General features: G+C 47.8%; 1 protein-coding gene across 19 annotated transcripts in view; it reads right to left on the reverse strand.

Moving 5' to 3' along the window:
* The window catches only part of Tbc1d22a (TBC1 domain family member 22A), a 448179-nt gene that overhangs the window by 129638 nt on the left and 305768 nt on the right, over positions 1-12773 (reverse strand). For 17 of the 19 annotated variants that reach the window (XR_015452208.1, XR_015452207.1, XR_015452209.1 and 14 more), the window contains one exon: positions 12671-12766. The exons of the other annotated variants lie outside the window; for them this stretch is intronic. Coding sequence is in view for 14 of the 17 variants with exons in the window: in XM_087213680.1 (XP_087069806.1) it covers positions 12671-12766 (96 nt within the window). In the remaining 3 variants the exon portion in view is untranslated. The remainder of the gene's footprint in view (positions 1-12670; positions 12767-12773) is intronic. 19 annotated transcript variants of the gene reach the window in all.

Raw genomic sequence — 12773 nt, forward strand, 5'->3', positions numbered from 1 at the left:
TCTTTTCGGCTGCACACAGGTCATTCTCCAAAATAGACCACATGTTAGCTCATAGGACATAAAAGTAAATGTAAAAGAATTGAAGTTACCCCCTGTATATTACCAGATCATAGTGCAATAAAATTGGAGATCAATAACATAAGAAACCTCAAAACCCCAACAAACACATGGAAACTGAATAACACCCTCCTGAACAACCAATGGGTCACAGAAGTAATTAAAGAAAAAATTAAACAGTTTCTACAAATAAATGAAAATGCCAGTACAACATACAGGAATCTATGGGACACAATGAAAGCAGTTCTACGCGGGAAATTCATAGCAGTGAATGCCCATATTAGGAAAACAGAGAAAACTCAGATAAATAACCTAATGCAGAACCTCAAGCTCCTAGAAAAAGAAGAGCGTAATGAATCCAAAGCTCGTACAAGAGAGGAAATTATAAAGATTAGGGCAGAAATCAATGCAATGGAGACTAAGAGAACAATACAAAAAAAATCAATGAATCAAAGAGTTGGTTTTTTGAAAGAATAAATAAAATCAATAAATCTTTAGCCAACCTTATCAAAAAAAGGAAAGAAAAGGCAAAAATACATGCAATTAAAAATGAAAAAGGTGAAGTCACAACAGATCCAACAGAAATCCAGAGGATCATCAATACCTACTTCGAGAACCTCTACTCCAATAAAATGGAAAACACAGAAGAAATGGACAGATTCCTAGATACATACGAATTGCCAAAGTTAAATGAAGAAGATATAGAAATTCTAAACATCCCAATTACAATGAGTGAAATTGAAAATGTAATAAAATATTTACCAACAAAGAAAAGCCCAGGTCCGGATGGCTTCACTGATGAATTTTACAAGACATTTAAAGAACTAATGGCATTACTCTTTAAACTCATCAAGGAAATTGAAAGGGAAGCAAGGCTTCCAAATTCATTCCTGGAAGCAAGTGTTACTTTGATTCAAAACCAGGGAAAGACTCAACCCAAAGAGAACTACAAGCCAATCTCTCTAATGAACATAGATGCAAAAATCCTCAACAAGATACTGGCGAACAGAATACAGAGGGTCATCAAGAAGATCAGACACCCTGACCAAGTCAGATTTATCCCAGGGAAGCAAGGATGGTTCAACATTCGTACATCAATAAATGTAATACACCATATTAACAGAGTCAAGGACAAAAACCATATGATCATCTCAATAGATGCACAAAAAGCATTCGACAAAATCCAGCACCCATTCATGATAAAAACCGTACAGAAAATTGGAATAGAAGGTCTTTATCTTAACCTGATTAAGGCTATCTATGAAAAACCAACAGCCAACATCATACTAAATGGTCAAAAGCTGAAAACTTTCACGCTAAAATCAGGAACAAGACAAGGATGCCCACTATCAGCACTCCTGTTCAATATAGTTCTGGAAACATTAGCCACAGCAATTAGAAAAGAGAAAGAAATAAAAGGAATAAAGATAGGAAAAGAAAAAGTTAAACTGTCATTATTTGCTGACGATATGATACTTTACATAGAATACCCAAAAAACTCCACCAAAAGACTTCTAGACTTAATTGACAGATTCAGTAGAGTAGCTGGATATAAGGTCAACACTCAAAAAACAATAGCCTTCTTATATACAAATAACAGACTCACTGAGAGAGAAATTAGGGAAACAATTCCTTTTACAATAGCATCCAAAAAAATGAAATATCTAGGAGTCAATCTAACAAAGGAATCAAAAGACCCCTACACTGAAAACTACAACACTCTGAAAAAAGAGATCGAAGAGGATACAAGAAAATGGAAAGACATCTCTTGTTCCTGGGTAGGAAGAACCAATATAGTCAAAATGGCCATACTTCCAAAACTACTATATAGATTCAATGCAATGCCAATTGAAATTCCAACAACATACTTCACAGAACTAGAGAAAACAATCCAAAAATTCATTTGGAACCAGAAGAGACCTAGAATAGCTAAAGCAATTCTAAGCAACAAAGACATGGCTGGGGGTATCACAACCCCCAACTTGAAACTATACTACAAGACACTGTGATAAAATCAGCATGGTACTGGCAAAGGAACAGACCTGAGGATCAGTGGAATAGACTAGAAGATGCAGAAACAACTCCAGACATGCTCAGCCACCTCATCTTTGACAAAGGAGCCAACCACCCTCATTGGAGGAAAGATAGCCTTTTTAATAAATGGTGTTGGAAAAACTGGATTTCAACCTGCCAGAGATTGAAACTAGGCCCATACCTATCACCATGCACTAAACTAAACTAAGATCAAAGTGGATTAAAGATATAAATATTAAGACAGAAACACTAAACTTGCTGGAAGATAAGTTAGGTAGAACTCTGGAAGACATTGGCATAGGAAAAGACTTCATGAACAAAACCTCAGCAGCACGGAAACTAGCAGAAAGAATCAACAACTGGGATCTCATCTTATTAAAAAGCTTCTGCACTGCAAAAGAAACCACCAACAGAGCTAATAGACAACTTACAATATAGGGAAAAAAATTTTAGCAGGTGCACCTCAGACAAAGAACTACTATCTAGAATATATAAAGAATTGAAAAAAATCAGACCCCCTCAAATTCAAAGACCCAATTCAAAATGCGCATATGAAATGAAGAGACATTTCTCAGACAAGGAAGTAAAAGCAGCAAACAAATATATGAAAAAATGTTCAACATCACTCGTCATTAGATGCAGATGAAAACAACACTGAGATTCCACCTCACCCCAGAAAGAATGGCTGCTATCAAGAAATCAACAAATAACAAATGCTGGCAGGGGTGTGGGGAGAAAGGAACCCTTCTCCATTGCTGGTGGGAGTGCAGACTGGTGCAACCACTCCACAGACTGGAAATACCTCAGAGAACAAGGATTAGAGGTCCCATTTGACCCAGCTATTCCCCTGCTGGGTATCTTCCTAAAAGAATTAAAAGAATCATACCACAGTGATATATGTGCACCTACGTTTATAGTGGCACAGTTTGTAACAGCCCAAGTGCCCATCAATTGGAGACTGGATAAAGAAAATGTGGTTTTTTTATAAAATTGAGTACTACTCAGCAATAAAGAACGAAAAACTAGAGTCATGTGTAGCTAAATGGATGCATATCGAGGACATACTCTTAAGTGAAATAAATAGGACACACGTGTGTAAATACCGAATAGTTTCACTAGTGTGAGAAACTGATAGTGTAAACAAGGGTTAAAATGATTAAAATGAATAATGGATAATTTGAAATAGGAAAAAAGGTCCAAAGACGAAGGAGTGAAGGGAGGGGAAGGGGAAAGGAAAAGAGGGAAAGAAAAACTATGAGAAAAGAAAAAAAAAATGGAAATGAAATCTGTGTAAATAGGGAAGGGTGGGGGGGGTGAAGGGTGCACAGGTAATGGGGAAAAAAAATAAGAACCAAGATATATCATGTACAGGTACAAATACCCAATGATAAATGTAAACGAATTGTATACCTAAAATGTACCAATAAAAGAACTGAAAAAAAAAACATGGTATAATTTCAAAACAGGAAAGGAATACCCTGTAAAGCTGGACCCTTGGGTGAATGGGTGTGGTAGGCCTACGTGTGCACACACAGTGCGCACTACACACAGAATGCCCTTTGGTTCTACTCAGGTGACAGTCACCTTTATCTGAGCCACACACATTGTAAAGCACTGGGTCTTTCAATGGCCTTAGGAGGCGCAGACACCTGACAGCCTTGGACATGGAGCAAAGCGCAGCCTCATCAAGCCAGATGCCTGAGGTGATCGTTAACAAGCCAGCCGCAGCCCCAGGCCACATAAGTTGAGGTTCCAGCTGCTCACCCTGAAGAAAGTGAAATCCCTCGCAGAGAAGGATGATTTAATAAAATATATAGGTATGTCTGAGCACAGTCATGGGACAAAAATCGATTTTCTGCAGGCTTTCATTTCTGTCTCCAAGAACTGCTCCATGAGCTCAGTTCTTGCAGGGAAAATGATCTCAACAGATCTGGAATCAACGAGGCACCTGCATCTCTCCGGAAGATGGGTGTGCACTAGCCAAGGGGCACCCCTACTACAAGCGGCCACGTTGGGGTGGCCAGGAGCGCAGGACTGAGCCGAGCTGGGCCGGGCCAGGCCAGCAACTCCTTCCTGCCCCCGTTACTCACTGACTCTCTACCAATGGGGCTCCCTCTGGGAAGCGGTGATGATCCAGGGGAGGAAATGTGGAAAGAATGTGGGCACTAGGAACGGTGGATGGGCAGGACTGGGCCAGAGTCCTTACAGAAGGGGGGACCTTGGGGCAAAGATGAAGACCCTATGCCCCAAAGAGAATGAGCACCACTGCCACTGAACATCTGAACATCATGCCAGTGAAGGACTATGAGGTGGATAGCAGTCCCCTCCTTCCGCACACCGAGAGGGCCGCCTTCCCTCTAGACAGGGGAAGTGGGGGGCTGTGTGTGAAAGCCAAATGCCACTCAGAGACTCTCCTTGTAATAATGAAAGCACAGGGGTCATCGTGGCAGAAGAAATCCAAATACACTCTCGACGAGGCAAAGCAGTTTTCTTTATGGCTATTTAAGTAAGAATTCTCCAATTGCAAAGAGAAAAAAGGTTTGTTTTCCAAAGATTAAAAAAAAAAAATCAATTAATCTCATTTCCTGAGAGATTCTAACGGTGTGTATGTATGCATGTCCGTGTGTGTGCATGTGAATGTGTTCTGTGTGCATGTGTGTACTGTGTGTCCCTGTGTGCTGTGTTTGTGTGTGCAGGGTATCCATATGTGCCGTGTAACTTGTGTGCTCGTATGCATCCAAGCACATACTTGTGTGCAGGCATGCATTCTTGTACTCATGTGTATACTCACACGTCTGTCTCCACATGGGTGGCTGCACGTCTGTGTGTGTGAAGAACGAGCAGCTCTGGGCTCCTGTCTGGATGAGAAGTTCGGTGGTATTTCGGTTCATCTCACCATCCTACCTCCCTTCTGGCCAGTGGATGGCAGCCTCTGGGCCCCCAGTCCAGGTAGGGATAGGACCCTGGGAGGCCCTGCTGGGGAGTGGGCTCCACACCAGATTCCTAGGCCCCAGAGCAGCTGAGCCCGGGTACAACCGGAACCTCCACTCCTATTTCCAAGTCAGAAGGCAGGTTGCTCCTCTTGCCCTCCCTGTGGGACTGAGCGCCCACAGTGGGGCAGTTGTGTAAGGCCTGCTGCTGGCTGCAAAACTGTGCTGGCACTTGTCCCAGTCCTGCCTCAGAGTATGCACTTGCATGGGCCCCATGCAGGGTGTGCACTTGCACAGGGCAGACTCAGCCAGGAGAAGAAAGTGTGTGGAGCCTCCTGGCTCCTTCCCAGAGTGGTGCAGGGTGGGGCATCAGCCCTGGGTTCTTCCTGCCTGGAAAGGCCCACCCTTCCCGAAAACATCCTGTCTTCTTCCTCTCTGGGTGCCATGAGCTGCCAGCTCTGCCGGCACAGCGCTGGGACAGCACAAGCCCAGCTCACATTGTCCCTGTCCTCTGGGTACCAGCTAGGGCGGGTGCTCCCGCCATCCGGCTCTGGGGCCCCCAGCATGTGCTGCTCACCAGGTCCCCACCCTTCCCCACAGGCCAGCAGGATGTCCCTGGCAAGCCACTCTCAGTGTCTCCAGGAAGTTTTTTCAGTTCAGCCCACATTTCTCTTGCTGTAACTAAGCCACAGAGAAAAAGGTCTCGTTAGCCCCCTGGGCCTCAGACCCTCGTCAGCCCGCCCCCAGGGCCTCTTCTGGCCATCTTGCGCCTCCCATCTTTCCTTGCACCTCATCTTCAGCCTTCAATCATTTATTCTGATGAGAAAGCTGCTATTAAACTTTGCAGCCGACACCCCACTTTCCTCAGAAGTGACTTGGACCTGCACACCCTGCTGCCATTGCCGTAGCAAGGGTCATCAGCTAACAAGGAGCCTCTCTCCAAGTCGGAGAAGCAGTGACCACCAGTGCTTACGTGTGGACCTGGGAAGCCAGGCGCTCTCATCTGCTGGGCTCCCTACTCGCCCTGGCTGCAGGATGTCTCCAAGAAACACCTCTACTACATTAGTCACTCTCCTGTCCTGGGACATGGTACCTGAGACCCCAACTTAGGGAAGGAGAGGTTGAATTTGGCGGACATTTTCAGGAGATCTGAGAAATGGGTGGTTGGCTCCAAAGCAGAAAAATCGAGGCAACAGGGAATGGCAGAGCAAAGCTGCTCAGTTCACACTGGCCAGGAAGCAAAGCAGGGGAACAGCAGAGAGGAAGGGGCGAGGGACCAGGTGTAGTTGTCCGCTCACACCTCCAAGGCCCACCTGACACACCCAGGAGCACACTTTAGAAACCCAACAGGTGCTCTTAATCCCCAAGACTGACTTGTCAGGACTCATGCTCACACCCCAGACCAACTGGAAGTGCACTAATCCCTCCAGAGCTGCAAGCTGGGCTGTCTGGTCTTGGGGAGGGGCTGCGGGGCATATCTGGTCCCCGTGCCCACTCCCTGCAGCACAAATGCTAGCAGTCCCTTCGGCCCTCAGCTTCTGGCCTGTTCTCCTCCTCCCAGTTGGCTGCAGGCTCCTGCCCTTTCCTGCCCTCATGTCCTGCTGCTGCCTGGCCAGGTTCCTGCAGGTGCTGCTCATCCTTCTCTGTGCCCCTGCATAGCCAAGTCAGGGTCCCGCACTCAGGCTCTCTGGACTCAGGACCTCATCTGAACCCCAGCTTACTCCAGACCCCTGGGGGCCCAGTACCAAGGGACAGCCAACCTCAGGCTGAAGCCACACAACCTGTCTCCTTCACCCTTCGGCCACTGCTCCCCTATCTCTGGGGCTAGTCCTCTCCTGTGCCCTACCCCACCCCAAGGCCACATGCAGCAGCTGCCATTTCCAACCAGCCTCCTCCCTGTCGCCTCCTCCTGGCCACACCGTCATTCAGCTGGCCGCTCTGCACTCCTTGCTCTGGGCAAGCCATGGCTCCCTGGCTTCCAGCCTCTGCTCCTTCCTCTCCCTCCTGTGCGGCCCTGGAAGTGGAGAGGAACCGCCTGGCTGGTCCTTGGAATCTGCTCTCTCCTGGCCAGCAGAGTACATGAAGGGCTGTCGCCCTGCTGTGCCATTTGACAAAGCAGTTGGCTCACCCTCACCCGATGAGGGCCTCCTCTTCAGCCCTGACAGACACTAGCCAGATTTCACTCTTGTCCTTCATCTTGCTGTCGCCTGTGAAAGGCCAGGGCCCCAGCCTATGAGTACAGCCCTCCCCAACCTGCTAGTGCCCAGATACTACAGACAGCTTCCTCCTTCCGGGGAGTTCCATGATGTTACCTCGGAACTCGGCAGGTGGGGTCTGGGCCCCAGGAGTCCTGTTTACAAACAGTATAAGCAGCTAACATACTACACAGCCAGGCAAACCCCACAGAGAAGGCCACACAAGCCCTGTGCTCCACCACACGGCCGCACAAGCCACACTCGGACACAACCACTTGGAGGAAGGCACAACAATCCACCCTGAAGAATAGCTTTCAATTGACCCAATTTTGTCTTTAAGACGTCTTGAAATGGTAAAGTGGGAGACAATTGATCTCTTCCTTGGCATTTCATGACATTTGCTGCTCCAGATGAACACTGGATAGAATGCAAACCTGTACACTACTACTAACCCTCAGGGGCCACTCAGCAATGCCAGACCAGCTGGTGGGACAGAGACACACTGGGTTGGGGCCCATTCAGTGATCCCGTAGACAGGACACCCCAAGGTGACAAGCGGGGCCCCAGTGTGTGAATCATGACAGCAGTGGCTCTGCTCTAGGAGGCTGGCACTTCGTGGGACAGAACACAGAGACCTGTTGGGACTGACAGGCCTGAGATCCATACTGCCGGGGACAGCAGGGTCTTCTAAGTCACTAAAGGGGCCACACAGGAGTGACCCACCATTGTCATGGCCCAGATGCTGGGGCTCCGGCCCATTTAGAAGTAATGGGGCACTACGTCACAAACAGAACGTAAACTCCCACTGCTGATGGGTGGGAGGTGAGCCAGGGCTGAGTGCCCAGGGAGGCCAACTTTTGTTGCTGGTCTATTTAGGGTGAAGCCTTGGACAAATGCAGGCCTACACACCCAGTTCTGCTATCTCAGTTCCCTTCTAGCCTCTAAAACTGCAAGCAACAAATTCCTATTATTTATGAATTACTCAGTCTCAGGTATTTTGCTACAGCAGCAGGAGTGGACCAAGGAGGGAGAGAGGGACAGAAGTTACAGGCAGCCAAGCCCAGGACAGGCTGACTCCAGCTCCGAGACAGGACACCAGGTTCTCCGCTCCTCTCTGGAGCAAGAGCATGTGGAATAATGAAAAAGCTCACAGCAGAGATGCCTGCTGGCCTCAAAAGAAAGGCTTTGGCAATAAATTTATCCCAAATTTAAATACTAGGTCCATTCAGGTTGTTGGGACTTTTTCAAAACCCTTATCTTATGCAATCTGAGCACTCCATATTCTCTCAAAATATATAAATCCCTCTTTTGAACGCCGAGGAGGCCTGTCTGTCTGCCTCACGCCTGGCTCTGCTGCCAGGTCTGCCTACTTTGTTAGCTGTTGTAACCACCCCTCTGGGAACACCGAGTGATCTGCTCATCAACTTGTTGTCTAGCCTTTCATTTTTATACATTAACATCTTTATCATCTTTATCAGAAGCTGATTTTATTTTTCCTCTTTTAACTTTTTGAGTTAAAGGCGTAGTTGAATTCTTGGAAAAATGTTTCAATACTAAAAGCACTTTGGCTTTAGATTTGTGTACAAGGCCAGCACTGACCATGCCTCCTGTGACTAGTTATCTCCCTGGAACCATGGTGCTGTTTCTGCCTCACCACAGGTTACTGGAAATGGTTCTTAATATCCAAGTGCTTCCTACTCGGTTATCTTCATTATTTCCTGATTTTACAGGCTTATGCTCAGACAATGCACCCCATGCCATGATTGCTTTTCTGATTTAGAAAGGTTTTGGGGCAAAGGAGAAGGGGAAGTGGGAGGGGAAGGGGAAGTGGGAGGGGAAGGGGAAGTGGGAGGGGAAGGGGAAGTGGGAGGGGAAGGCGAAGTGGGAGGGGTAGGGGAAAGGAAAGAAGGGTATGGAATTAATATGAGACAATGGAAACAAAATCTTTGTAAATAGGGAGGGATGGAGGGGTTGAAGGGAGGGCTGGGCAAGGGGGGAAAATAAGAACCAAGAGAGATTATGTAAAGGTGCAAATTTCCAATGATGAATGTCATTATATTGTATACCTAAAATGTGCCAATGATTAGAATGAATAATTGATAATGCGGAATAGGAAAAAAAGGTCCAAAGGGGTAGGGGAAGTGGGAGGGGCAGGGGAAAGGAAAGAAGGGAAAGGAAAAATGATGAGAAATGGAAAAAATGGAAATAAAGTCTTTGTAAATAGGGAAGGGTAGAGGGGGTGAAGGGAACACAGGGAATGGGGAAAAAATAAGAACTAAGATCATCCATCATGTAAAGGTACAAGTTCCCAATGAGAAATGTAATTGTGTTGTATACCTAAAATGTACCAATAAAAGAATTTAAGTGAAAAAAAAAATAGAAAGGTTTTCAGGCCTAGGCTAGAGGCTTAATTTTTTCAAATGTCCCATAAATACTTATGAAAAAGATGTATTCTCCATTCCACCACTCAGTTCCCTCCAGAACTCTCCCGCCACTTACCTGCCAGCCGTTTCTATCTAGACCAAAGGTGGTCACAGTGTACAGTGTTTCCTATGCTGCTCTGTTTCATTTCTTTATGGTTTACAGAGTTTAAAACTCATGTTTCAAAGACAGAAAAATATCCAATCCCAACTTCTAAAGCGGGCTGGTCCATGAGCCTAACCCAGCACCAGAGATGACCACCTGGGCCGTGATGCCTGTGGTTCCGGCCTGCATCTGGGAAGCACTGCTCTGGCTGCTGCATTCCAGCCACAAACACATGGCCTGAGCAGAACCACACCATGAACCACAGCCACCAAGCAAAACACCAGTGCGGTTCCACCTATGGAAATGACTTGCGGCGACCCATTCTTCCACAGAGACCAATTGATTGCAGCACTTCAAGGAGCAAGGGCCTTCAAACTCTTGCTGAGAGTATTCTGCAGCTAAGACTCATGTCGGGGGCTCACCCATCCTGCCTGCTTGCCATGGGCACAAAAGCGCCTTCTTAAAATGTCACAACTGCAAAGCAATTATCCCATGCTCACCAGGACTCCTCAGTTGCATTATTTAATTTCTGTTTTCTCTTCCTATTTCCTTGCCATTTAGTTCAATTCACCACAATACATTGGGTTCTTAAACACACTCACCATCCAGCCCCCATGATAAAGAAAAGCACTAATTTAGTTTAGTTTGTTCTCAGAGGGGGAAATCAGCTTGCAGCTGCCCTTCTAGCCTCTGCCACCCGGCTAAGTGCAGGGAGGGCTGGGGGTTCCTGGGCCCTGGGCCTGAGCAGCACCCACACCTAGCCCTGGTGTCTGCCGTCCTCCCTGCACCTCAGAGGGGGCCAGCAAGACCTGTAGGGTGGGGACTGGGGACTGAACCCAGGGCCTTCTCACTCAGCTACAAACCCATACCTTGTTTCCTTTTCCTTTTTGAGACAGGGTCTCACTAAGTTGCTACGTTCCCCAGGCCAGGCTTGAATTTGTGACCCTTCTGCCTCAGCCTCATGGAGCGGCTGGATTTTCAGGCAGGCGCCATCATGTCTGGCCCTGGCAAGACATTTTAATGAGCCATCTGGGGTGTGCCTTCTCATTGTAACTCCACAAAGTGTCCAGCTAAAGAGCAAACGGTGTCTTTTTAAACAAACATTTGATAAATACAGCAGGCTAAGCCAAGGCAGGTCCTCTCACTGTGAGTCTTCCCTGCTGTCTCTCAGGGCTGCAGCAGGTCCCCCCAGCCACTCTGTGCTGCAGAACCCCAGCTGGCTCAGTGGTCCCCCGTGTATTGGCTGCTCCCACCTCTGTCCTGTGCCCCGCCTCAGGGCCATGTGACACTGCTACACATCCGAGAGCAGGAATAAAGGCTTTGGGGCTCTGTGTCCAGTGTGTCCTGTGCCACCTTGTGAGGAGGGGACCAGAGGAGGAGTGATGGAGATGAAGTCCCTGCTAAAGGCCGCTCACTTCTTTCTTTTCTTCCTTTTCCTTCCTTCCTTCCTTTTCTTTTTCTTTCCTTTCTTTTCTTTCTTCTTTCCTCTCTCTCTCTCCCTCTCTCCCTCTCTCCCTCTCTCCCTCTCTCCCTCTCTCTCTCTCTCTCTCCCCTTTCTTTTTTCAGTGTTGTCTAGTTAGAATGTTTTTACGTTGATCAAACTGCTTCACAGTCATCACTGACAGAGCAGGTCAGAATGGAACACATTCCACATTTACAGAGAAAAACACTGCTGGTCAATTAAGATAGTTTTCACAACAACATGGCTTAACACCATCCTTGGGTTGCTGCAAATGGAATGTGAGGACTTGAACAGTGGGGACAACCTAGCCTCAGGCTCCCCTGGGTTTGCTTCTCTGGCCCAGCTATCCCCTTTTACACAAAAGGAAACAGACCGTGACAGGTCTTGCTAAGTCCAACCCCAGACAAAGTCTGCCTCTTACAGTCCTTCTCTGTCAATGCTGCCTCTGCTGCCACTCACATCTTACCAGCATGTGGATGTCATGCTGAGGTTCACCCTGCATCTGCCTAGAGTGGGCTGCAGAGACCTCTGGGGTGACAGGGGCTTCAGCCTCTGCAGCCAGGTGTGCACACACACTATGAGTTCTTGCCTGCCCATCTCCAAATCCAGGCTGGGCTGCACAGGAAACAGCAGAAACCTGAAGGAATCAGGGTGTAATTCTGGAGCCAGGCAGGAAGGAGGATCTAGAACAAGTGCTCCTAGAGCCTCCCAGGAGCCAGCAGGGGAACAGAGTACACACAGGGCCACGGGAGCCCAGATACAGGCCACAATCACACTGAGAGTGGCCACTGGGCACTGGAGAAGCTGAGCCTTCCCCTTCCATAAACAGGCAATGGTCACAGGCCAGGGGATGCTCAGCCAGCCCCACTCTAAAGCACCCACTGGGGATAAGAAAACATGTACAGGAGAAAGCAAACCGGTCCAGAGAGCCCACACGTCCACCTGCTCATGCTAGGGCATGGCCTCTCTCAGGGTCTCCATATTCCCAGAGCAGCACAGATGTCTCTGGCACATGTGCAACAGGGCAGGAGCAGTGGCCAGCCTGGGAAGCTCCCTGAAGGGTACAGTGAGCCACTGCCAATGATAGCTGTGGAAGTGACAATGATGACCTCCTCTCTCCACCTAGAAGCACCTGGGTGGCACCTGCAGGCTGGCAGAGGCCCGTGCCTGTCCAGCCTACCTGAGGGCAGAGCTGTTCACCACAAGCGAGCAACAGAACCTCCTGCTCCCTCCTTCGGCCCTCAGAGAGGCTCCCAGGTCAGGTGCCTTGATGTGACCTGTGTACTGGAGGTCACAATGCCCCTCTAGGGTCATGCTGTCACTCTGTGTCCTCAGCTGGGCACTGCTGGATAGCAGAGGGGAGCGGGAGCAGAGCTAGCAGCCCCCCCAACCATCCACAGACAGAAGCGCAATAAACCGCCCAGCACAAAACCAACCTTAGCTCTTCTGGAAACATGTTTACTTACTTGAAAATCTCTTTCTTCTAGAATTTCTTTCCTCCATCTCACGAGGAAAGCAGCACAAACGTACAAGTGGAAATGTGAAAAGCCCTCGGGTTCCGACTGAAAG

This window comes from Heterocephalus glaber, unplaced genomic scaffold (assembly GCF_053883595.1).
Source record: "Heterocephalus glaber isolate CG9 unplaced genomic scaffold, H.glaber_assembly_v1.0 deba00001444, whole genome shotgun sequence".
In the NCBI taxonomy this organism is placed as follows: Eukaryota; Metazoa; Chordata; class Mammalia; order Rodentia; family Bathyergidae; genus Heterocephalus; species Heterocephalus glaber.